Genomic DNA, 27,681 nt, shown 5'->3' on the forward strand with positions numbered 1-27,681 from the left:
GTTCTTTTGCCTTAAAATCTTTCAAGAGATATTCATGATCATTCCCACCTATAAAATGATCACCTTGCTACATGTGTCTCTAGATATGTATGTGGGAATGTGTGTTCCTTGCTATACATGTGTCTCTAGATTTAAAATTCTAGCAACGTTTATTAATCAGTTTTAATGCTGGACCTAATTAATGTTACATATTATTCGGACTCCCCAACATACTAAAAATATTCTAAAATATATATACTTTACTCGATTAAGCTAATTTAGGTCTCTAATTGCAAGTTTTTATGATTGTATCTGAAATTGTTAGGCGAAAATAGCCTGCACGCCGAATTTCAGATCTCTAGAGCAATCAGAAGTGGGCTAATTTTCGTTGTCAATTTTAACAACAAACAAACAAACGCGAAGCTAAGCTAAGAAAAACGTTTTAAGAAGATATTGTGTTTGTTACTATAATACATTTGCATTGATAGGAGAGGTATGGGTAAGTGGTGAGAATTAGAAAATTTGCCGACCAATTACGCACAAATCTTTTGCGGGCTAAATTAAGATGGATCAGCTATAATTTTAATGATTCACTATTTGAAACTAAAAATGTCCCTAAATGGCCTCAAAAAAGGACAATGATAGATGGGACACAAATTTGCCCTAATCCAGCATATAGGAGCTGTCCAGCGAGCATCAATTGTTGTTACAGGACCGATGTCTCGGACCGAATATCTCTGTCTTGGGTCCAAATGGAAACCGATATCTCAGCTTTAGCCTTATGAAATATTTGAGCACTTGGATGCACCTCGAAGCTCCCAACGCCATGTTACAATAACCGAATGCTTCAAGATGCATGGAAAAATGCTTATCTGGTTATCTAAGTTATCTATTGAAAAATTCATGACACGTGCAATTGTGCTGTGATTTGAGGTTAACAAACTACCATCAAAAATTAATATATACAGAATTATTGTTCAAAGAATCTATGGTTTTTTATGATATAAGAAACTACTCAAAAAAAACTTTAAAATTTTCCTGTGAACTGATAAAAGCAATTTACTTCATCGACAAGGATGTACTGTGTGCAATAGCTCGGAAGAAGGCACTCTTGAATAGGGACATAAAATTGAATATCGAGTTCTTTTCAAAGTGCCCCAATTCGAAAAGCCTTATAGACGGCAAGGCCGTTAAGGTAAATATCCTCGATACTTCAGCGGTGCTACAGAAATTCAGCTACATTTGTTGAGGTTTTGCATATAAGAATTATTTAAGAAGCTTCTAGATAATGAAAACACTTCCCTGAAGATTAAACGAGAGTAAAAATGAAGAGAACCAACGAAATAAACTAATTGTAGCATCGTGCAAATTTATCAATTTTACTTGCAGAATGCCCTTCTGAAATTTATAGTAGCAGTATAGTTTATATATAAGGTTAAAAATGACCCAAATAGGTCTCCTTACATGTTTTTTTTCGATCCGGATGAATAAAGGAATATCTATGTATTCTACGAAGCCTCATGCATGTATCATCTATCATTACAGGGAGAAGCTCATATCATGAAAAGACTTGAAGCGATAAAGAAAAATTATGTCATTTTCAAGTCTCATTACTCATTCAGATTAGGCAATGAGATATGTTTTCAGCGACTAATTCATTTGTGAAGCTCTGTAATAATTTGTGGTTTACATATTTGTTAAATGGATGGAGTACATAGGCAGCGTTTTAGCGCATTTTCTCATTTATGGAAAAAGGCGCTATTGTGCTCGCCATGTCCGTCTGTCCGTCCGTCTGTCTGTCTGTCCGTCCGTCCGTGACTTCACTTTTTCCTCTTCCTCTTTTCTTTCCACTTCACGAGAAAATGCGCTCTCTGTCACTCACTGCAGTGAGTACTGAGTTATATTTTTTATTGTTTCCCTCTTGATTGCTTTCAAATGATAGGGACTCACATAATGAAGCAGAAAATAAATTCAGGATATTCGCCTGTTCTTAAGGATGGACGATAATGCAACATTTTTAAAATAGGTAATTCAATTCTTCGTGATTTATTTAATAAAGTACATTGCCTTAGTATATCGAATTTACTAATGTGTCACACCCTGAAGTCATAGTAAGAATTTATACGCAATATTAGTGCAAAGAACTTCATGTAATTTTTCTCTAGAGTTCATGTAGCAACACTAAAGTTGAAATTGTTTATTTATTAAGTAGTTACGAAGAAAATAAAGTTTGCTAGCGAAAGAAGTAAAATTATTTACTTTCATTAATATAAATAAAAATAGTCTGTCTATTCTAAATCTAGCATTTCTTACCCACCGCTATGGGTTGTTGATATAACATAACATAACATAGTGATGTCGGCGCTGAAGTGTAGGCCTGATGTGGCCTGTCACCGATTCTTTTCCTTTTCGTGCCTTGTTCATAGATCTAAACTCGTGTCATTTGCCCGGATCTTTTCATAACTGGCGATAGTTTGAAGTAGCTACTCGACTTTCACCGGGTTCGATAAGGAGCTAGGCATTTCAAATCTGAACATATATTTTTCCATAGCTTTATCTAGTCTGTTCTTGAACGCGTTCATGCTTGGAGCGCCAACGATGTCATCGGGGAGGCTGTTGATATGGGTTGTTGATATGGGTAGTTGTTGATATGGGTTGATTTGGGTTGTTGATATGGGTTGTAGCTATGGGTTGTTTAGGCGAACAACACCTCTGGATATATACGTAAATGAGTTTTACTTAAACAAACGATTCGTCACTGGCGTGATACTCGCAAAGGTAAATACGAGAGAAATATCATCCCTGTATCTTGTGGTCAAATTAAATGCACAAGGTGGCATCAAAGTAAAAAAAACTGCACAAGTAAATGTATTTTCAGTTTCATGTGGTCTGCCTGCTGACACTTGCGGTACATATGTTCATTTAAACATCTGAAAAACGCGATTTATTATCTCATTTTTCCCGCGTGGTGCAATTTAATACCTCCACCAAGACAAGCGCCCGACTAATCTTACTTTATTATCTTACTGTAAGTCTCCCCAGACTTTATTATCTTATACTAAGCAACTTTACTATTGGCAACAAGATTGTTGTTGTTGGCCGACCACAGTGCCAACTCTCGGGGTCAAGTGACCACCAGCCTTCCGTCTCTGTAATTACAACGCGCGACATATTTTTAACGAAGTAAATCTGCAGAGCCGCAATACGTAATATTATAGACCGTTGATGTGAGGTTTTCATCTTTAGAACAACATCATTTTATAGTCTTCGTTGATGGCTTAGACTCGGTCTAAGGGCAAATTTATTCTGATTTTAAATTTTATCGGAAGATATTTTTTTGCGCAAGCATACACGTCTTATTATAAACCCTTGATGTGAGGTTTTCATCTTAAGAGCAACATTATTTTATAATGTTCCGTGATTGTTTAAAGTCGGTCATAGGGCAAATTTCATTCTGATTTAAAATTTTATGGAAAGAGATTTTTTGGTGCTTTCTGACAGTCATCTGGGCTGCAAAAATGTTCTGACGCTTATAAAGTTTTAACGGAAGCGACTGCCTAAGTCGATTGTAATCTGCAGCCTTTATTGATTTATCACATCACCAATTAACTACCTTAAAATGATACTTTTTACTACTAATATTTAATTAAAAGCGTATGTTGTATTTTTTAACAGAGTCCTGAAGATTTAGGGTACAAATACCACAATTTTCTATCGAAACTAAAGAATTTCCTCACTTAAATTACGTTTAAACTTAAGCTCTTTTTGTATCCTACATTGTTCACCTTACCTGAAAATAAATAGAAAATGGTGCGAGAAATACGCTAAACGCTGTAAATATTTCTTCGTTATGTGTTTAAAAACACCATTAACATCAGCGTAAAGTGACCATGAAAGAGCGGGACTCTTTTCAAGAGCAGCTCTAGCAAGATCGCCACAGCAAGACAAGTGACTGTTGGCAGCCGTACGTACAGCCGCTGGCCACGGCTGCGTCACTGCCATTACAGCTGCTTTATATACGCGCTACGCACTTACTTAGGATTAACACGCGCGCTAGCGCGTCTTTATCTTTGCATGATATCGATACCGATGTAACAATATACACATTTTGAAAATTGTTTTGTGATGGTATTGGATTCGTTGAATACAAATTGGTTTATTGTACGTATGACTTTTAGACGCTCATTAGGCGTACATGAAGTAAATAATTTACGAAAGTAATATTAGAAACATAGAAACCATATTTATTCAATTCTATTCATCAAAGGTACCTCAGTGAAGATATGTTTTATGTTAAGCTACTGCGTCAATTATCACATTACGGGGTTGAAAATGATGAGTTATTTTTACTAAATGATATTAAATTTTACCTTCTTCTTAGAAACTCGACAGCCTCGACTCGCAAGCTTGGAATCAACCTAGAATAATGGCCAAGAAACCAAACTTTATATGTGAATGTGCAGAAAGTGTTTTTTTTTTCGCTTAGTCCCAAAAAGTTCATTATTTATTTTAGCTGTAAATGAAGTCCAGGCTAGGGCCATTGTGTATGAATAAAACGTTGATATCACCCATCCGTCTTACCTCATCACCTTATTGAAACTATTGTAAAGTCTCCGGATTGATGAAAGCCCTCTTTGCATCCTGAGAGACTGGTTCATGGTAAGAAAGTATACATTATTGCATTTTAATAGTTGATGATGTTACATCACTGCAATATTGTATTATCTGCGACGTTTAATTGGCACGGTTCCTGGCCATATTATGTCAGACAAATATTGGTGTGCATCATCAATCCAAATCTCGGTTAGATCAGTGCTTTAACCCTCGGTCAGATCAGGGCTCTAGCCCTGGGTTATATCAGGGCTCTAGCCCTGGGTTAGATCAGGGCTGTAACCCTCTATTAGATCAGGGATCTAACCCCCTGTTAGATCATGGCTCTGACCCTTGGTTGAATCAGGGCTTTAACCCTCTGTTAGATCAGCGCTCTAACCCTCTGTTAGATCAGGGCTTTAACCCTCTGTTAGATCAGGGCTTTAACCCTCTGTTAGATCAGGGCTTTAACCCTCGGTTAGATCAGGCTCTAACCCTCGGTTAAATCAGGGCTCTAACCCTCTGTTAGATCAGGGCTCTAACCCTCGGTTAGATCAGCAATCTAATCGGCTCGTCGCCTCCGACCGACACAATGTGAATGACAACCGTGTTGTTATTGTTCGTTTAAAGGCATCTCCTATTATTTTGGTCACAGAAAAATCCTGTTTAAATCCATTTAAAATGTGAAGTTAGCAGCTGAACGTCCTAATAAAGAGTCCAAAATTGTGTACAAAATTCACCACTCATTCGAATATGGAAAATTTCTGCAAGTTTCTTCTTCCCTTCACGAACCAATTTACTGAAAGTCAATTCAAATGAAGTATGTTTTGGATTAGAATGGCAGAGGCGTTCTTGCCTGGAATAAAATTGAGAATAGATTACTGCATATTTTTCAACAAGGATCAATTTAAGGTGTAAAGGATTAAGATGTCAATGATAAGTGAATGTTCAGAGGTTAAATTTAAATAATTTACGACTACATAAGAATGATGAAACGTCATTGTATTTTATATTTCTTTTTAGTGTTTTTCCCGTTTTGATTTTGGACTACTCATTTTAATTTCATAAGTTGAATTAAAACTAGATGCCCTTGTTCAACTTGTATTATTGTAATATTATAACATATATCTTGAATGGAAGCATTGATCTCTCTGTTTGGAATTTCTGTTCATAATACTATTTCAATTCACAATTATCTACAACAATTTGCATGGATGCATTTCCACCAATCATGTGATTGTTAAAATGCAAGAAGTCTCGCGAGTGCGCAATGCGAGGTGATAGCTTCGCGCATCGCTCGCTCGAGCGCACTGCAGTTAACCAAATATCTCGTAATGAAGGCAATTGCAAAACCAAATATTCTACTGGTGCACTCATATCACTTTGCTCTGCGAAATTATTTCTTCTACGTTATAAGCTTCTTTGTGTTTTTCCATAAGACAACGATCGAAAACTAGAAGCATTTTTGTGAATTTACGAGTTCCAAAAAATTGACATCTAGTGAAATATTTAGAAATTCGGAAACGATGGTAATATATTTTTTCAGTTTTCTCGTGCGAACCCAAAGTGAAATTAAACAAAATGGAGAAAGTGAAAAAGAATGAGGGAGTACATTTTTAAGTTAATTTAAGACTTAGAATACCAATATACGTTCTTTTCAAATGAATGTTCTCTGCAAGTCTAAGCTGAACACGCATGCAAGTCCTATTCACGCTTGTTCATAATTACAAAGAATACAATATATGTATTTAATTTAAATTGATCAATATAGGATGAATTTAAATGAAATAAAAAGGCTCCTTCGAATCTTATAATTTTGGTTTCTTTGTTTTAACGCCGCTCTTTGCTTTAATAGCACTGTAATGATGGTAACCTTAAAATCATCAAATTTCGGAACTATTGTTTCATGCAGAAACAAACTGCATTTGGTCTCTAAGTTAAGTGAAAGCGTTTATGTCTCGCGCGGTGAACATGTTGGCAGTCGGACGGTGGCACATTCTGAGCTCTCAGGGAATTCAGTTCGTCTTTTTTGTTTCGTATCATCAAACATTGTAATCCTAATTTGTTATTTGGGCTGATGAAAATATCGTATGTTGTTCTAATTTAGATTGGATTATTATTTGAGATTATATTATCGACTTTAAATTGTGATGGATAACTATTTGATTGAATTTACAAGTTTTAAAGATGCATCGGATAACTGTTTGACAGCATAGGCAAATTTAAAGATGTACGGAATAAATATTTGATCGTATTCCCCGGAAGCATACATGTTATGCATTGCATATTTGAATTTGCTTACACATTTTGTGCGTATAGTCCAAATTTTGTAACATGTGTAAATTGATTGCTGTCTTGTGTGTTCCGTTAATTTAATTGAATGTTAATCTATTCAATATGTGTCAATTTCAATGTCAATTTTATTACACATTGTAAAATAACTAGGTATGCATGACATTCCCATTTTATGTTAATTGTGGACCTATTTTAGGCTTATAATTGAAAACGACTATTTAGGCATTTGGCAGTGATTGATTCTTGCCCTGAAATTCGTAAGTTCAACTATGCAGTTCTCTCAATACGGATGAAAAATGTTAGCAAGGTTTGATTAGTTGATAATTCGCGTTTAAAATCACGAACTCATACAATTATGAAGAAACATAAATTATAAAGAAAAGTGTTTAAAAAAACCCTGACAATTTTTTTTGCGAATACATAATTTTGAAACTTTGTTACGAAATAAAAATATCTCCTATGTCGGTTTGCGTTGACTTCTGGGAGCTAATGATAAAGAAAACTGCATATGTAAAAGAATATTTGTATATTGATTTTTGTTCATATCTCTGGCTAAGAAAGAAATCCCTTGAACGGGAAATCTTCTTAAACATTTTCGAGACATCCATGCAAGATCAAACAAAAGGATATTTTTGTGTCTTTCTTGACATTTAGCATTTTAAAATAGGCTTAATTTTTCTTTTAAATTAATTTATTTTTTTCTTAACAGAGTGAGGTCAGGTTTACACAGAAAACTCAGGTTTACATATTTCTGCGAGACTAAAACTTTTGCAATCGTCTTCCTTGAACTCTCAGACGCGTATCCGAGACTCACGCTTTGCGAAGTTTTAAGCTTCATTTATTTTCAGTTAATTGCAAAAAAGCAGGAAGAAAAGATTAGGCCTAAGTGGGCCATTTAAAGCGTAATGAAGCTAATTATTTAAGTTCAACAAACCTTAGGTGTACGTGTCGCCTAAGGTAGAGGGTTAATTGCAACCAAGTTATCTTCGAATGAGATGGTGGCTTGCCACAACGCATTTCAACTGCTTAATTAAAGCAATAACATCGCGCACATTTTTTAAATGTCTGATCAAACCCAAATATGAAGCATATTTGGAAGTTCTTCAAAATTGAAAAGTCTTCATAATATTAAAATCTGCATGAGATAATTCTAGTAGTACAGCAAAACGTTGTACAAGCTAAACACCAAAACATTTATTAACTGATGCTGCATCATCAAGCAACTAACATTTATACACTCATGAAATTCATTAGAAAAAATGACATACTCATAAACAATTTCCAGTGTATTCTTTTAGTCCTAATCAAATTCTTATTTTATTAAATCTTGTCAGCCTGTTTACTTGAACTGTTTACTTGAAACACTGAGTTCATTGTCTGCAATTGTTACCACATTAAAGTTTGCAGTCTTATCCAAATCAATTACATTAATTCCATCAAAAACGATCTGGACCATCAACATTATTTCATCCACAACATGCATATGTGCTTCATACATACATATGTATATGCATTCACTAGCAAGAGCTCAGAATTTTCCTTTGACTTACCCAATAGCTTAGTTTAATTTAAATTATTTACAGGTGATCATGTTTTTTATTCCATTTGCCATTATTTCGTTTTCGAAAACCCAATCCAGTCTTAAATGTTGAAACATTGCAGCTCGTGTGCTGGGCAGTTACTAATATCAAGGGGGTTAGGTTATTATTATAAACAGAAATTAAATGTGAAGACAGAAATTACTTACGAAGACAGAAATTAACTGTGTAAACAGAAATTACTTGCGAAGACAGAAATTAACTGTGTAAACAGAAATTACTTGCGAAGACAGAAATTAACTGTGTAAACAGAAATTACTTGCGAAGACAGAAATTAACTGTGTAAACAGAAATTACTTGCGAAGACAGAAATTAACTGTGTAAACAGAAATTACTTGCGAAGACAGAAATTACCTGTGAAGACAGAAATTACATGCGAAGACAAAAATTACTAACGAAGACAGAAATTAATTGTGAAGACAGAAATTACTACCGAAGGCAGAAATTACCTGCGAAGACAGAAATTACTACCGAAGACAGAAATTACTACCGAAGACAGAAATTACCACCGAAGACAGAAATTAATTGTGAAGACAGAAATTACTACCGAAGACAGAAATTAATTGTGAAGACAGAAATTACTACCGAAGACAGAAATTAGTTGCGAAGACAGAAATTACTACCGGAGACAGAAATTACTACCGAAGACAGAAATTACCACCGAAGACAGAAATTACCACCGAAGACAGAAATTAATTGTGAAGACAGAAATTACTACCGAAGACAGAAATTAGTTGTGAAGACAGAAATTACTACCGGAGACGGATATTACTTGCGATCAACCTTGGCTGCTCTGAATGTTACTCAAAAGATAATTTCATCAATCATCAATCGTTCATCAATATTATTTTGCAACGGTGTTATTAAAATGGCATTTTCATTAATTGTTTACCTTTTTTCCATCGCAGACAAATGCTGGTAACGCTGTAAGTTCTTCTTTTCTTTCTACAAGCGTAAGTTTGTTTGCAGATTCTCCCTTCTAACAATGATTCCAGAATTTTTTAAAGCTGGACCGCCTCAGAAATTTTTGGTTTGATTTATTTTACATTTTTGAAATGCCTCGCAGGTGGTTCTGCCAATTTTTTGACCGGTAGCTAACACTGACTTAGAAATTCAATCATTTCTAACTAAACCCGTATTATAATTAATTAATAGGGAAATAAGCTCATTTGATGAGTATTTTGTAACCTTTATTGAAAAATAGGGACAACAAATTCAAGCTCACTTCTTCAGAATGATGGACATATGTACGTTTCATTAATTATGAGGTTTGTTTTTGCTAAAGTTTTGTACAAGGAATAAAAAATTGCCCTTGTAAGTTTGTTAAGTTAATTGCACAGTTATAAAAAAATGCACGGTTCTGCCGGTTTGTGCAGGAAGGCCAGCGGTTGACCGACGAAAATTATTCAAAGGTTGTCAAAATGGGAAGATAGGTGAACATGTACATGCATATAACCAAACCGTTATTGAACCCTTATTACATGCCCCAATACTGCCTGTTCAACTGTTCAATAAAATACCAAAAGTTTTCCCTGTACTTAGCTCTGACAGATATTGTTCGGCTTATGCAGTTGAATAAAACTCAAATTTAAGTATAAGCTCATTCTGAATATTCAATCAACTTTAAATTGAATTCAATGAATATTTCGACCACTAGCATACTTGCTCGAGAAATATAACTGTAATATAGAGTTTTCCTAATTCTTCTTATTCATCGTTTTTCAACACTGCACGTTCGCAGTAATTTTATTAGTAATTTACTTTTCAAACGATATCCTAGTTCCTGGTTCTTTAATCTTCAACAAGTTCACAAAGCTTTCAACTTTGAAAAGTGTTTGATATGGAACCTCGTGACTGAAATGCATGCACGCGCTAATGTCAGGCTTGTTGCTATTTGCATTGTGATTCATGCGAGGAATTAGGCTGCCGACGTGATATGTAGTGTGCTGGGAGCGATGCAGGCTCAGGAGGGGCATTCGTGTGACGTGACGTGTTGTGTGCTGGGAGCGATGCAGGCTCAGGAGGAGCATTCGTGTGACGTGATGTGTAGTGTGCTGCGAGTTGAAATTGATGCAGTGCATGCAAGTTTTAACGCAAATTTTTTATGTGGCGATATTAAGTGACGATAACAGTTGAGGCTATATTGCATACATTGGTTGACGTAGATTTTGTGAATTTAAAAAAAAATGTTAGAAGTTTATTATTATATTGCTATCATTCCGTTTGTTTATTTTGAAAAATTAAACACTAATTCCACACTGGAATCGAATCGAGAACATAAATAATGTTCTCGATTTCATATTTATATGAAATAATACTTTAAGTAAACAAGCAAATCTTAAGCAACAAAGGTTTTTCCTCCAAATTTCCTCCAATTAAGTATATTAGATGGCATGTATGTAAGATGAAGGCTTGAACTTCAATGTACAAAGGGTTTAAAACACTTCAAGCATTTAAAACGTTTCACCATGAAAAGTTTGAGAAACTAAACACGGCGAATGAGAGAAAGGAAAGCTCAAGCATTGTTTTTTACATTGCAACTCAATCCTGGAATGGGAATGCGTGTTCAGGAAAGGAATTGCAATGGGAATGAGATGAGCCTAAAGCTGCCTCATGCCAGTCACGTTCACGAAACCTGAGCTGCATGTGTGTCTCTGTTATATGTACGGACGATGTAGCTTTTTTAACATTTCTGGGCTCGCTAATATCAATTTACAGATTCACACTGGCATCTTCATTTCCTTAGTGGGTCCAGATGAATGTCTTCATGTTAAATATTCTTTCATAAAATTTGTTTACCGAACTCAAGGTCTAGCCATAGTTCTAAAACGTAATTGTGATTTTTTCATTTGAATTCAAAATTCCACGTGTACTCGTGTCCGAAGAAAAAATTACGCTTCCTTTTTGCTCTTTGTTAATTTGTTTAAAATAATACATTTACGAATATTCGCTGTTCAATTTTTATTTTCATTAGATTCATAACATGCAAACGCGATTCTTACACAGGAGATGAACCCAACATCGTTTTGTAAAAAAAGATTAATAAAAGGAAGTTTGGTGATTTCTGGAGCAGTATCGACGGCAAATCGGACGCGTGCATGGGAATTGCTTCATGATTTTGCTTTGCTGTGCGCGTTCGGTTGAAAATTGCCTATCAGTAACTTAACAAGCAAACAAAACAATGGCCAGGAATGAATAATTCATTCATAATGTTTTGTTGAATGAAGGACTTTTTTTGGATACTGGATGAAGATTGTTGAACTTCATTGATGATGCTCAATGAAAAAGCTATTGTTTATCTCTGAATTTATATTGTTATGTTTTTAGTTTAGCTTCGCAAGTGTAACTACGTTACGAAACAGCTTATTTTTTCGAAGTTCTTATTTCTGAATACCATGCATTGAATTTGATTTTAATAACTCTCAAAAATTCTTCACCCGATTCACTAAATTAATAATTTGGATCATGCGAGTTACATTCCTTATGAAGTCTCTGTACCTCAATGTGATTTATAATTTAATTTAAGCGTCCTATGTGCGAAATAAAAAATGAAGACGAAGCCATGGCCAGCCCCGTCCTTTTAGGAAACTTTTCTTTTTGAATTAATTCGTACACTTCAGTTCCGAGTTTGATAACACAGATTTTCTTTGATGATCTCCGTGCGATGGAAAAATAGCTCTGATGGAGCAAGTCCCTTGAACTTTGCGTCGAATTCTCTTCGCAAGACGAAAAATTTTCTTCAACCGGCACCCGTCTGATGAGAGGCGCGGCAAAATACTTGCCTATAACTTTCTTGAAACATTTTCAAACTCTAATATCTGTTAACAAATGTATGTATGTGGAGCTGATAATGCGTTTTTCCCTTAGCCCCCTTAAGTTGAGCAATTTCAAAAATTAGTACATTTTGAAAGCCTTTTAGGGGAAATTCATCCTATCTATAACGCAGACATGAGAATAAAATGCTAATATATTTATTAACTAGCGATTCGTTTTTCGTTCACGCTGTCATAATTTTAATAAAAAACTTGAAAACTCAAATCTATGATCCATTGCAAATCGTTCCTATATGTTATAAAAGGGCTCACGAAGTTGAGATTATCGTTCAATAATCGTCCCGTTAAATAAGCACATCGTTAAATAATCGTATCGTTATATAATCGTTCAAATTCTAATGTTATGCAAATTCAATTTTTCCCTGCTACAGATTCATGACACAAAACCTATATAATAATCTGGATCAGTGTCAATTATTATTATTTCTCAAATAATTATGTAATTGTTCGCATGTGATTTGATGCAGTGAGAGATACTTGTGGTTAACCAAGCATTAATCGAGCGAATTAATTGGGTCTCCGTTATAAAAATTTTTTAAAAGGCACGTCTAACGGGGGTACTCACGTCTGAGGGTACGCACGTCTAACGAAGGTACGTACGTCTAACGAGGGTACGCACGTCTAACGAGGGTACGCACGTCTAACGAAGGTACGTACGTCTAACGAGGGTACGCACGTCTAACGAGGGTACGCACGTCTAACGAGGGTACGCACGTCTAACGAGGGTACGCACGTCTAACGAGGGTACGCACGTCTAACGAAGGTAAGCACGTCTGGAGAGGTCACGCCAATTAATTTCACTTCATCGATCGTCTTATCCCGGCAGACATTGAATTCATTTGAAGATAATTTCAACTGTGATCAGAACACAGTACGGGTTGATATAATTGCATTGAAGTGGTGCAGCCGAGGTCTGCGAGATCGGCAATATGATACCCAAGACTTGCCGTCTCGTTGTATTGATTTTCAGCATATCTGTCACATCGTAATACTTATACTCAAGATACCTGTTGCATCATAATAGTGATATTCAGCATATCTGTCACATTGTAATGCTGATACACAAAAAATCCGTCAGATCGTTGTAATGACGCGTCAAAAGGCTGTTTTATAATTTGTACTAACATCTTTAGAATTGATCACCTAATCCTTCACTCCCCGTAATATTCACTCCCTTAGCCTCGTGTGAGTCTAATTTTGTGCTCAATTCAGGTCATTTCCGGGTTCGCAGGTTTAATAGCTTGCAATTCAGCATAGAACTGAGGCAGAAGATGTCGCAGGTCTGTTATTCCAGTTTGTTCTGAACCCTAAATGCCGACAGCACAAACTTTGCAGCAATTAAGTCCACGAAGTTGCGAAACTTCGTCAGAATTAGTCGTTAAAAACCACTAATTTTTACGTAGTTGCACCGTAGCTACGACTTGTGTAGAGTGAACTTAATGAAATTAGAGTCCCGCAGGTCTTAAATAATAAACATCACCTAACGGTTTGCTATAGTTGTAATTTGTTAAGGCATCGATGATGCAGCTCGTGTACAGTAAAATATTAATATTTTTTACCATCATTCGAAATCCGTTAAATTCCAAATTAAAAATCAAAATCATCTCAAACTGCATACAACCTGAAAAATTGTGTATAGTTTACTCATAGCTCTAACACAGCGTTGATGCATGTGTTCAATTTTAAGCTATAAATCGAAGTCTTAAAGTCAGTCCAGTAGCTCTTTACATTAACAAATTTAAAGGAGTTACACCGGAATTTTGTTCACTGGGGAGTCTGGGTATCTTAGGAATATATATTTTATTATGTTACCGCACTTAATCCTCGTTCACGAGCACTCAACGTTGTGGATAATACCGTCAATTATCTGGATACGATAAACTCAAGGCCAAATGCAACTGTGGCACGAGTGTCTCAACACGTAATATTATCCCGTAATAAATACATGATATTGTGTTAGCCGACGAATTATTTTAGGACAACAGGCGTTTTGAAATCGACCAGGAGGAAAAATTATTTTAATGATTTAAATCAAGAAAATTATTTACCAAATAATTTTTTATTGCACAAAAAGCGAATGGTTGTTGGCTCTATGCAACATATAATTAATTTAAATCAAATGGCAGTCATGGTCGGGGTTTTAATCCGAGCTTCTATTTATCAACGTGCGTATACTTTGATTTATATATATATCGAAAGATACATTTTTCTTTATAGATCAGTAGTCTCGGCGATAGTAGAACGGATTCTGAATTGAAAGGAAACTCGTAGAATTTACGTATTGCATGACCAATGTTGTTCCGTCCAATACAGGTTAAATTTCTTTTCATTTAAAGAAACTACTTTGCACAAATCACCCAAATTTGGCTGATCACAAAAATTTTGCGAAAAATTTATATTACAAAGACGCAAGCACTTTTTTAATACAGTTGCAAACTCAACAGGAAGTCAACATAGAAGTTTGTTTTAAACCTGCTTCTCTTTTTAGAGCATTTCTCGAGGTTTTCCTGCAAATTGAGGCTCAAATTACATTAGTTAGAAGTCACAAATTGAAGGACAAAAACTCAGGTTCGTTTATGAAGATGACGCCGGAAAACAGTGAACCACAATCCCTGCTGCTTAGGGAACAAAGAGCCCCAACATTTTCATTGTTGAAGAAAATCGTGTTATCTAATTTCAAGTTTTCACTTTAATTTTATTGTAAACACAACAGAAGTTATTATTTCAGGAGAGGTGCCTGCTTCTATACAATTGCTACAGCATATTAATTCTTCTAATTCAGTTGCTGTTGGTCTGTGTTATTATTCTGAAAAATGCTTTCATTTAAATTGAAATTCTTGTTATTTATATCTCATTTGAGTATGAAAGAGATGAGGCAACATTTTTCACTATGACAGTTTTTTAAGCTGCGTATAATTTATAAACTAATGTTACAAATATCTGGCAATACCAGGCTCACCGTATCGTGAAAATATATAACTCGTAATCTTTCACAGCAATTCGAGTCGCAGGTAGACCAAATTTTCTATTCAAAGCATAACTCAATAATTTTCAGAAGTAATTCTTCATCAAAGTATCAATTACACCAAATTTTAGGACGGCAAGAATGAATAATGTTTTTGAATCCATTCCTAAATTTTGAATCAAAGAGAACGCAGGTATACGGTCAAAAGATCAAAATTTGTCCGACGATGAATGTGAGTCGTGCTCATAATTTTCCACACCGTCGCTTTTATGAAGGTCCCGAAATTACGAACGACTTTCCATGAGTTATTATTATGACTTTTCCGAACATTTATTGGGGTAATCATTGAGACAACTTTTTGACTGTAATGCCCTGTTGAACATCTCTTACAGCTCTTCAGATGGCACTTAATAACCGACGGTTGGGCACTAAAACTGAGTAAATTGTTTTTAATTTTTCTCGCCTATACACGCACTCATTTGCTTATAAAATTTAATGAATTTAAATGAAATTTAAAGTTAATGAATGAATCATGTTTGAAGTAATCGTGTGTTTTATGACAGAAAACTCGAAAAGGAACATTTCGATAGACCATACATTATATTTTAATCCAAAATTAAAATTTCGAGAGAATTTTCTAAAATTTGGAGTACATATTATTCGTCTTTCGATAACTCTACAAGTTTAAAAACTTGATATACGGCAAAGCTTGAGATATTCTTACTTTGAGCTTAAAATCCGGAGATTATGGTGAGCGCTTGTGCTAGAATCTCGTCTTCCATCCACGATACTCTAGGATCCCGGCCTAGCAAATGAAATTAAATCCCATGCGCTGGTCTCCTAAATTCTGCAAAACCAATAAACGCGATGCCTTGAGGACGCCATTTATATATTAATGTCCTCTCTGGAGACACATGCTAGAATTTTCTAATAGCTTAATGGCAAGGTGAAGCTTTTGGGTAGCAACGAAAACCTGTGACGCGTAAACAGCTTCGTGTTGTGCTGAAATTAAGATGAGCTTGAATATTCAGTTACAAGCTCCTGCATGTGACTAACTTTTTTGGTTCAAAGTGGAGGTCGAACGACTGTTCATGATTGCAACCAACATCGAAAAAAAATTCTAAGCCGGAAGGGCGCTTGAAAATTTCAAAAAATATGGTTAATATGGAATTATAGTTTCGTTTTAAAAGACATTTTAAATCACTTGTGAAGAAAACTAACACTAAATGCATGATAAAGATTAAATATAACAGAATTTTATAAATTTATTCGTGCATACAAAAAAAATCCGCTTACCGTCTTTTGAACCGTGCATTTTTAAATACAATTCTGAAGCAAATACGTTAATACTTTGTACAACTGAGACAGAGAACTTCAAGCCGGAAAAGACAACAACATTCACTTGAACGAGAGATTGGAATCTAAAACATGAATGGGCACGATATATATGCAAATTAACACATTACTAGAACAGTTTATGTTAGCATTCTAACTAATCCTCTTCGAGACAACCCATGCCATCGTAATTAAGCTTTTTAAGGTCCAACAGGTAGCACAAATTTCAGCGCCTGGCTCAATTCCAAGAAGCAAAATGTTTACAGGCCTAAAATAGAACAAGATTCCAGTTCTTGGAATGGAGTTCAGTGGAAAGCTCTGTCCCAGGAGACTGAAATCGAGATTCTAGAGATGCCATTCCAGCCGTCGACGCTGCCAGGTTTCACAAAAAAATATGATCTACATTGTGAGCTTCGCTCGTCCAGAAGCTGACAGATGAGACAGTTTCATAGAATAGTGGAGAGAATGATGCGTGCAAGACCAATGGTACAATGATATTATCATCATATTGTCAAGTGACTGAACGATGAAAGGAATGATGTGTGAATCGAAGACTAGAATGAAGTTTGACTGAATGACTTGTGGGCTGAAAATACTAATAAATATCGGCAGAAACGCCGCTTGCTCGACCTACCTGTCTGACAGATTGAAGGGCACAATGCCGATCATTACAGAAAAAAATTGTTAATAATGATGCATAAGTGCATAACTAGTTCAATATTCCCTTGAAATAGTGTACCACGTTATATTCAGTTCGGATAAGGATGGCGCTTATCTCCACCGCTATCCCTCGTTATGGACAGATAAAGTAGGCCACTTAAGGATGTTTTAAAAAGAAACTCCCTTGTTATCCATTTATTTTCTGCCATTCAGCCATGGGTTTTTGATATTGTCTCTCTGCCTTGAAACATTGCTATTGAGTCAAAGAAGGTATGACGATAATTTTATCTGAACAAAACTCTGACCAGCAATTAAATATGGCATTTGATAGAAAGACTAAACATCGAGCCGGGGGGGAATTAAAACTTCTTACTATACGTTGATACGTAAATGTTTACGAGATGCGTGACGCACTGGCATAGCCGCTGCATACACTTGAAAATTTTCCATAGAACATTTCACGTGCGACACTCAAATTTACCTTAGTCTTACGCTCTAGCTGGGTGAACGGGAAAATATACTCATGTTTTTTTTTCAATGACACCTTTAAAATTTTACAGATTTTTCTAATTAATTATTTATTTTATTCACCTGAGATGCAATGAAATTATGTCACGTTATTATCAAATTGACCAACCAATACAAGCCCATTATTGTTTAATTTATTTAGACCATTTATTGAGTGTAGTCCGATAATCATGGTTAGGTTTAGTTTAAGGTTGAGAGTTGAGGATCATGGTTGAGTTGAGTTCATGAGTTATCGCTGTGTTGAGTTCAGTTGAGGTTGAGTTCAGTTGAAGTTGAGTTCAGTTGAGGTTGAGTTCAGTTGAGGTTGAGTTCAGTTGAGGTTGAGTTCAGTTGAGGTTGAGTTCAGTTGAAGTTGAGTTCAGTTGAGGTTGAATTCAGTCGAGTCATCAAGTAAGGCAAGATGCCTTCACGACCGAGGCTCACTATATTTGCTAAGCGCTGGGGCCGAGCAAACTTCCCTAGCAAGCAAACGTGTTTCGGTTAATGACGAACGCAGATAAGGCGGCCGTGGATGGAATTTTTTCCTATTTAGGAATTGCTAAAGCGGGAGGAAACTCGACGTTTTGATAAAGTTACTACAGAAAATATGGCTGTAAACACGACCGTGTAATATCGATTATCTTTGTTTGTCTTGTTATACTCAAAATTTAAGCAGGGGACGTGGTATTATTTGGAAAAAGGGCTTTAAATTTTGAAAGCATCTGAATTACTAGTAAAGTGGTTGAGTGTAAAACTTTAGGAACCTGTAAGCCTTTGTTGCTCGATTGCATTACCTACAGAAAAGCATCTTATGCAAATTATGCAGTTAACGAATATGTTTTACATAGACACAGGCCGATGTAAAATGTAGCAGTTGTTATGCGCGTTGTTATGGAGAACGTATGTTAAATATCGTATAGTCGCAAACTAAACTATACGAACTTGTACGAGCTTGGTGCAGTTTTTCTGGTGAACGTATAGCTTATAAAAAAATTTATTACATGCTCTTTTATTGTTCACCAAATCATTATGCATTACTTCACATTCGCTACCCTTCGTCAATGTATCCATGATTCAACTGGCATAGGTTATGAGACGTTTCAAATGTTAGTTCCAAATCAGCCGAAATTGTGACTCATGCTCGCATTTCTTCTAAATTTATTCACGAAAATAAATGCGGTCGCATTTCAAACTCAGTAGCGGCAGTTCGATTCTAGAGAATTTTTCACAGTATACGGAATTATTTCAGTATCATCGAATTACAAAAAAAATTTCGGATTGTTAAGATATCAGTTCCCACAGATGATAAAAAATGTTCACGTAAATGAAATTAGATAAATGGTTCAAAATTATCTCAATAAACTGCCCCTTGTAAGCGTCAATTGCATTTCCAATCTCAATGGTTTGAAGGCCGTAAAGAAAACTGACGCAAAATCGGAGACAAACACTAGACTGAAATTTATCTTAATTGCGGATGAAGTTTCGTATTCGTAAACATTTATAACACATTAAATTCTGATGAAACTTTGACCACTTGAAACCTTATTAGTATGTCATAAATAATCATTCTGTTTTGAAGTCTCATTTCATAAATGCGCAATTTAATTATCTCTCCCTATCTGAAAAAATCGGGTATCCAATATTTAAAATGTATAATTGTAAAATTTTGTAACATGAGCTATATGAAAATGGACTTTTCATGATTATGATGGCTCAAATTTTGATTACATATAGTTTGAATTAATAACATTTTGTGATGGGTTTGATGAATGAAGGGGTTTCTTAACAAATGAAGGGAGTTCTTAAGAAATTTGTTTTATGTGTTAATAAAAACTTTTCCCCGAACCTATTATCAACTATTTGTTATTGTAATACATTTGCAAACTTATTTATGATCCCTTACTTTATCACTTATATTCATGAATATTGTGTTGCGTTGTGCAGTGTCCAAGGTGTGCTATTTCTTGGTGTTGGTGCTGCAGGTGTTTCATTTTATGTTTCAAAATCACGCTTCGGTGTTGCCCACATTTAATCGTCTATATCTTGATAAATGTTCACAAATATGTGTATTTAGTTCCCTTAACAATTTAATTGGATTACTTTGGGATTTGGTATTAATGATGGAAATTGAGGTAAGAAATTTATCATAAGCAATTTCAATTATTGTAAAAATGTCTTAACGAAATTATAATTAATTTTTATCAGTGCACAGTCACGAGCACCATTCATCTATTTCATAATATAAAAATACTAATCAAAAAAGATATTGTACGTGTTACTCATAGGATTGCTGAAGCCAAGCTCTTCAATTTATTCGAGCTTATCAAGCTGAAGCGGAAACATCTTTTAGAAGCTTGAAGATTTATAATAGATTTTATGGTTTGCTGGAAAACATACATAAGATATTGGGTTTAAAAACTTATTTCCGTCAAAACAGTGTTAATAAATGTTATTTCTACTGTAGTTTACCTGTCGTCTGATCGCAGAAATTCCGTCACAAGATTCTGAATAATATTTTAACCAAAAAAATGATAGGCACGTTATTGACAGCCACCCAAACGTTGCAGATGGAACTTATGGCCAATAATAAATTAATTGACCGTGAATGCCATCATGTCAGATTATGTCATGTGTGTCATGCACTAATGCTGTCTACGCTTCTCTTTGTGCTCTCCTGGACTTCATAAACACTCAACTGTGCACATTACACGACTCTCTAATACAAGCTTAATAAACATCTTTTTGTTCAAAACTACAACCTCTTACATTTTCATATTTAATAAATTAAATTAGTAATCAATTGTAAACGCTTCTAATCCGCTTATAATCTAATATTAAATTCAATTTTAACGCTTCTAATCAATCCAAAACGGCGATAAATTTGATTTATGAACCCTTAGTAAATTCATTTATGATTTAACCAATAACGATCTCATAACTAACATGTTCCGTTTAACTATTCGTATAACGTATTTAATTATGATACTATTGATTATACGTAGTACGGATGTATAATCACGGAGATTTGCACTGCTTCCGCACTGGTATGTCTATTTTCGATCACTGTTTAAAAACTTTTCATATTTTTAAATCTTATCATTCCATGGATTCATGACATGCATTGAATGCGCTGGGAGTTAATAATTAAGTTAATTTTCATATTATTATTAATAATATTTATTCACATTAAACTCACATGTTATATAAATTACATTCTGCATACGTTTCGGTCCTACAATTGATATTTTCAATGCTATTCAGCCATATATATTTTATGGCTCTGCCATCTATTATAAGAATACTTTACATCGTTCATGCACACGTATTTTCATCTGTTACTTTTCAAACATATACATTGAATTACGTTGATTACGTTCTATTCCTTAATAGCGTGAACATTGGAACGGGTTTCTGATAATCTTTTCTGAAAATTTGTTCGAAATAATATCACTATTAAATGACAATTTTCCAAAATATAATTTTTTGTCCTTCATAAAATTTCCGTGTTTTTCTTGAAGATATTTCTACGCCCTGGGGTCATCAGCTTTCGCTATGACTTAATTTGCTTCTATCCCCATAAACTATGTTTCAAATGTTTCGCTGTTTTGTTGTAAATAAATTAGTGGCATATTGATTATTTTGGTGTTGTTCTTGCGAATTATCTTCCGCTCTCTTTTAGTATTTTGCCTTTTGAAATCTTTACTAATCCTTTTGCCTTCCCTAATCCTTAAACATTTTGGAATGAAAAATTGCACCAAAATAATTACTTACCATTTACAATGAATATACTGCTTTTCCAACATATATAAAACATAATATATCCGGATCACCTGACTTAACTTTTTATTAACAATAAATTGCCCAAATGCATTTCATTTTGTTTTCGGAAATACTGTGAAGCTACTAAATATATGTGGACAAGGCCCCTTTTTTGCTGTTATCAAATCCAATTCACTTTTTTCCTACTGTTTCGGCATGTCCATGATGACAATTTCAGAAAACCCGCCAATTTCTAAAATTATTTGTGCTTGCCTATGCTGCAGTTACCAACTTTTTACATTTTTCGCTTTAAATATTACAGTTACTCCCTTTTTATATTTTTATTTTAAATGCTGTACTTACTCACTCTTGCGTTGATTGTTTCCCTTATTTTTGACCACTTAAATAACACTGAAACATTGGTTGCTGCTGCCTCCTCGGGGCGCTTGCCCCCTACAGCTTCCTGTCAGATCTACCACTGCTGGTGCTCTCAGATCTGTGAGTCTCCATCATCTCTACACTGTTCTTTTGATAATTTAAGTGAAATTGTAGAATTTTTGTGTAGTTTGGCAGAAGCTGTTCTATAATGCAGGTTTGCAAAATGCAAATTTTACTATAAAAAATGCAGGTTTGCGAAATACAGTTTTGCAAATTCAGGTGTTACAAAACTCTTCCTCTACTTGATATGAATAAAGTTGCATGCGAAACGTCTTAATATTATGATAAAATGTCCCTTGGAAACCTGATATTTGACTTTTTTTTTTTTTTTCAGTTCCTATCCTATCTGTTTAAGTTCCATCCTATTTGTATCTGCTATAGAGCATAATTTAAATTGCGGAAAAAAGGTGAATACAACAATTTTTTCCCCTTCAAGAGCAAATTTTTAAACCTAGAAGTCATCTAGTTCTCCTAATGGAAAGGCATGGCTAAAAATATGCATTAAAAAACTCTTATAGATGAACTCAAATAAGAAATTTTGAATTAGAGCCACCCAAGTCGCAAATATCTTGTCCTGACGAATTTCTTTTTTAATTATGACTTATTTCTGTTTGCTGACTCTTTTTTTTGCCAATAAACAAGGCAAATTCTTTGAGGCAAATTCTCATCATGAAGTTGCCAAAGAGGCCAGATGAGACACTCTCATGATTCTTCAAATGTCAAAACCGTGTCCATTGTAATAAAAAAATCAGGAATGCTCGAAAAAATAATTCATAGAATTTTTCGCTTGCTCTCATTGTGTTTTTTCAATGAAAATTCAATTTTGTCAAATGCTAATACAACTGCTGAAACTTCCGGACTATTCCTTATGTTCAAGCCGAAGTTCATCTTCCCTTTAAATTAGTTTAATTATAATGAACGTCCAAACTTTGCATTCATGTTAATAATGAGCAGCACGGTAAGATGCGCATTGTTCGTTTAATTAAAATTTAATAAATAATCGAACATAATCTCGTTGTTTTTTACAAAGAAATATCTTCACGACGTCTTAAAGATCCAATTCTAACCTATTGACATATGCATTGAATTCGGAACGACATTAGATCCATGAGATCCGCGCATAATATTCATGGATATTATTAAAAGATTTTAAATCTTCAATATATTGGTGTTTATACGTTCCAAAACGTCACCTACCCTACCTTACTCACCTGTATAAGAACGTATCGCAGTCTTCTTAGCTTGTGTTTAATTAATAATACGACAGCTTTCAACTTTTTGTTATTACGGATATTAATTCATCCGCATAAAAAATCCGTATTTTTGAGTTCTTATTCTTTCAACGTATAGAAAAGCTCCTTTCGCTATTAATAACTTTTTTTCTGATCAACTTTTTACGACTGGATACCATTCACTTCGTTGCACGCGTATCATATAACTTTAGTAGAATTAATTTATTTGAATTTTTATTAAAAAATAAACAGTTAATTAGAACATTTCAAAATCAGCTCTGTATTAATCAATTGATTACCGCTGTGTTCAACATTGCTTCCATTTGAACAGTTGGACGTTTGAACAGTTAAATTTCCTATAATAAGATACAAACTTAACAATCTCTTAATAATACTTAGTGAAAGGTCTTGATCACATATAATTCCTAAGAAAAATTCAGGCTCGGTGATTTGCCAGTATTGCGGAATATTGACTTAATTTAAATCATATTGTTCAGAACAATAATGAAGCAGCACAATATTTTTAATTAAACCAAGCGTTGAAATTAATTGCCGGCATTAGCGTTGCTCTCACGCAGATGTCGCACACCGTTTCGTGTGATGAGTTATATTATATACACCTACATTTATAAATATAGGCGTATTTGCGCTGCAACAAATGTTTTCGCGGAAATTAATAATTAGAAAAACGTAAAGTAATTTGTAATTGATGCCTTATATTGTTCGGTAAAATAATTAAAATTAATGTATTATAAAAGGAAACTGGTGAGTGTGAATTTTTTTTCTTAACAGGTGATGAACAACATGGGATTTCAACTAAAATATCACAATGCTATTTGGGCGAGATCACATTTTCCTCAAATTTTAGCCAAAATCTCACAATTTCTACGTTTTCTGCATCGTGTTTCATTCAAGGAACTGATGCTATTTCAAAAAACGTCTAAATTTTGAGCTATTTAGGGTAGGAGTTTTTGTACATGAGAAAATTTGACCATTCCGGTCTCTTTATTATTTTCGGGAAATAATACATATTTTTTATAACTTTGCTTGTTGGCAACATTCTCTTGCAAATGTTGCAGACTTTATCAAAAACTCATAACAATATGACTTATTTACCTTAGAGACGTGCTGGAGCACAGTCGTTCTTATCCTCACTATCATAGTTAACTGGAACAAATAGATATTAGTGAGTTTTAGACAAATTATAAGCGTAAAATATAAGATCTTTTACCATTCTTCAGACAATGTAAGACCAATACCCCTGATCCAGTGCAATGCTGGCCACCCATGCCCTAAAACAAGCCAAATACCGCACCTCCCATGCCGTATAACAATCCCAATACCGCACCACCCATGCCGTATAACAATCCCAATACCGCACCACCCATGCCCTATAAACACCACCCATGCCGTATAACAATCCCAATACCGCACCACCCCTGCCCTATAACAATCCCAATACCGCACCACCCATGCCCTATAACAAGCCCAATGCCGCACCACCCATGCCCTATAACAAGCCCAATACCGCACCTCCCAAGCCCTAAAACAAGCCCAATACCGCCCCAGCCGTGCCCTAAAACAAGTCCAATACCACACCACCCATGCCGTAAAACAAGCCCAATACCGCAGCAATCATACCCTATAACAAGCCCAATACCGCACCACCCATGCCCTATAACAAGCCCAATACCGCACCACCCATGCCCTATAAGAAGCCCAATACCGCACCTCCCATGCCCTAAAACAAGCCCAATACCGCACCACCCGTGCCCTATAACAAGTCCAATACCGCACCACCCATGCTCTATAACAAGCCCAATACCGCACCACTTATGCCCTATAACAAGCCCAATACCGCACCAGCCATGCCCTATAACAAGCCCAATACCGCACCTCCCATGCCCTAAAACAAGCCCAATACCGCACCACCCGTGCCTAATAACAAGCCCAATACCGCACCACCCATGCCCTATAACAAGCCCAATACCGCACAACCTATGGCCTATAACAAGCCCAATACCGCACCACCCATGCCCTATAAAAAGCCCAATACCCCACCACCCATGCCCTATAACAAGCCCAAATACCACACCACCCATGCCTATAACAAGCCCAATACCGCACCCCCCGTGCCCTATAACAAGCCCAAATACCACACCACCCATGCCTATAACAAGCCCAATACCGCACCACCCATGCCTATAACAAGCCCATATACCACACCACCCATGCCCTATAACAAGCCCAAATACCACACCAGCCATGCCCTATAACAAGCCCCATACCGCAAATCCCGTGCCCTATAACAAGCCCAATACCGCACCACCCGTTCCTTATAACCTGCAAAATTACTGTAATTTGTAATTACATTACAAATGCCGCTTGAAACAAAAGCACAAATCGCCTGCCTCCAAAAATTGTGTAGTTAATGGCCGGCTAAGTATATATATTTATTCTTCAAAGCAATCAATTGGATTCGATATACAATGTTTATATTGAACGTAATTGTGGACTTTGACCAACGAATAGAAAGGCACCCCTCCCTCCCCCCCAAAAAAAAAATACTCTGGTCAAGCCGATGTAAGTAAACAGTGTTAATGATATGTGGTAATATGATGATTGATTCTTATGATAAATGATCATTAAAACAGTTTTATTGATAAATAAGGTTAGACACATTCTTAAAGTTACCTGGAAGTGGCTTCAGTTAATTCAAGTGAGATCATAATGATTACTGATCAAAACACTGATGTATATTGAAGCCGCGATTATCAATTTTAATTTTTCTCATATATCTCAGGTCATGCGAGCTACAATAATTTTAGTTAAACTTACATTCATTGTTGTGACAAATTGAAGGTGAAAACAAATCTAAACAGAGACCTTAATTCTTTGCTTTCCGAGAAGACTTGTGGCAGTTACAGGAACAATAGAAAAAAAAGTTAGACCAGATCAGGCTGAAGTTCGTGGGCACCTCTGCTGAAATATTAACCGGACCGAGAATTTACAGTGGGGCTTATAATTTATGCAGTTCCAATATTTCCCATGAAAAATAAAGTGAAAAAATGCACTACAATAATATCCATATTAATAAATTATTTTAGAGAGCAAAAAATTAACAAGCCGAGTGTTGCTGTTACTCGCTACGAGTGAATACTCAGCTTTAAAAAGATGAAACAGCTGGTGAGGTTCTTCGGTGCATAGAATTCTTCCGTCTTTTTAGCGCATTTTCTCATTTATGGAAAAAATGCATTATTGTGCTCGCCATGTCCGTCCGTCCGTCTGTCTGTCTGTCCGTCTGTCCGTCTGTCCGTCCGTCTGTCCGTGACCTCAAGTTTTCGTCGACGAGAAAATGCGCTCTCTGTCACTCACTGCAGGGAGTACTGAGTTATATTTTTTGAAGATAACGCTGAAAAGTTATGATAAATCGTGCTAGTACATTCATGCTGGTCTCTGCGTACGAAGCGTAGCCTGCCAATCAATCAATATAATGGCAATACGCCTGCCGAAATTAATTTTAATAAGTTTTGACCTTGAAATATATGGCAAAACATTTCACTTTGATGTAACAAATGGATATTCAATTCCTGACGAGTGCATCCTAGGTGATTATTAAATAAAACCTACTGACTTTGTCTCATAATATTTATCTGAGTAAAAGATGGCTCATGAGCAAAATAGGGTTTCTTATACTTAGAAATTCTTTCTCTAATATAAATTTTCAAAAAAATATTCGAGTATTTGAGATTCCATCAAATTTATGTAAACCTTTTAGCATGTACTAATTTGTAGTTTCGTTAACGAGTGTTAATTTACGACAGATATACATGAGACAACAAATGCGTAATTAGCACTAAGGTGAGATTAACTTCGAGTGAAGTTATTTGCAATCTCAAGTTATTATCAGACTAAGAAAATTTCGAACTAAAAGCATTGAGATTGTTCTAAACTGGACAGTAATTGGCAATTGTGGATAAAATGAGAACTCGTGCGGATGTAAAGTTAACCGAGCATTAGCGCTGTAAGCGATTGTAGTGTAATAATTATCTTTACAAATGCTAAGCATCATGATTTTGTTGGTCGAAAGTAGGGAGCTAGATATATATTAACTTGATATACTTATATTCTGTAGCTAAATTTTTAATGGCTATATTTACGCCTGATTGGCTTAATTTCAGTTTATAAGTGCATGAATCTTCTAATGTGATTTAAATGATGCACGAATTCTGCAAGGATTCTATGTTACCACATACATGAAACTTCGTGTATTACAGGTAAAACATAAACTTCTGATCATAAAGTTGGCAAGTAATAAATAAAATTCTCTCATGACTCGTGTTGGAAGAAGACGGCGATCATTTGTTCATTATACGCGAAAAAATCGGAGAAATACACGCTTTTCGAAGCCGAGACGATGAAAATGTTGCAGCGCTAACGATTTATCCTCGTTGGCGCGAAACTTAAAAATTGGGAAAATTTCTCGGCGT

At 35.3% G+C, this 27,681-nt stretch overlaps 1 protein-coding gene across 1 annotated transcript in view; it reads left to right on the plus strand.

Annotated features, from left to right (window-relative positions):
* LOC108669334 overlaps window positions 1-27,681 on the plus strand; it is a 79,431-nt gene that overhangs the window by 29,592 nt on the left and 22,158 nt on the right. The window contains exon 2 of the mRNA XM_047883356.1: window positions 9,371-9,388. Within this exon, the coding sequence (XP_047739312.1) occupies window positions 9,371-9,388 (18 nt within the window). The remainder of the gene's footprint in view (window positions 1-9,370; window positions 9,389-27,681) is intronic.

This window comes from Hyalella azteca, unplaced genomic scaffold (genome assembly GCF_000764305.2).
Source record: "Hyalella azteca isolate HAZT.00-mixed unplaced genomic scaffold, Hazt_2.0.2 contig12682, whole genome shotgun sequence".
NCBI classification, from domain to species: Eukaryota; Metazoa; Arthropoda; class Malacostraca; order Amphipoda; family Hyalellidae; genus Hyalella; species Hyalella azteca.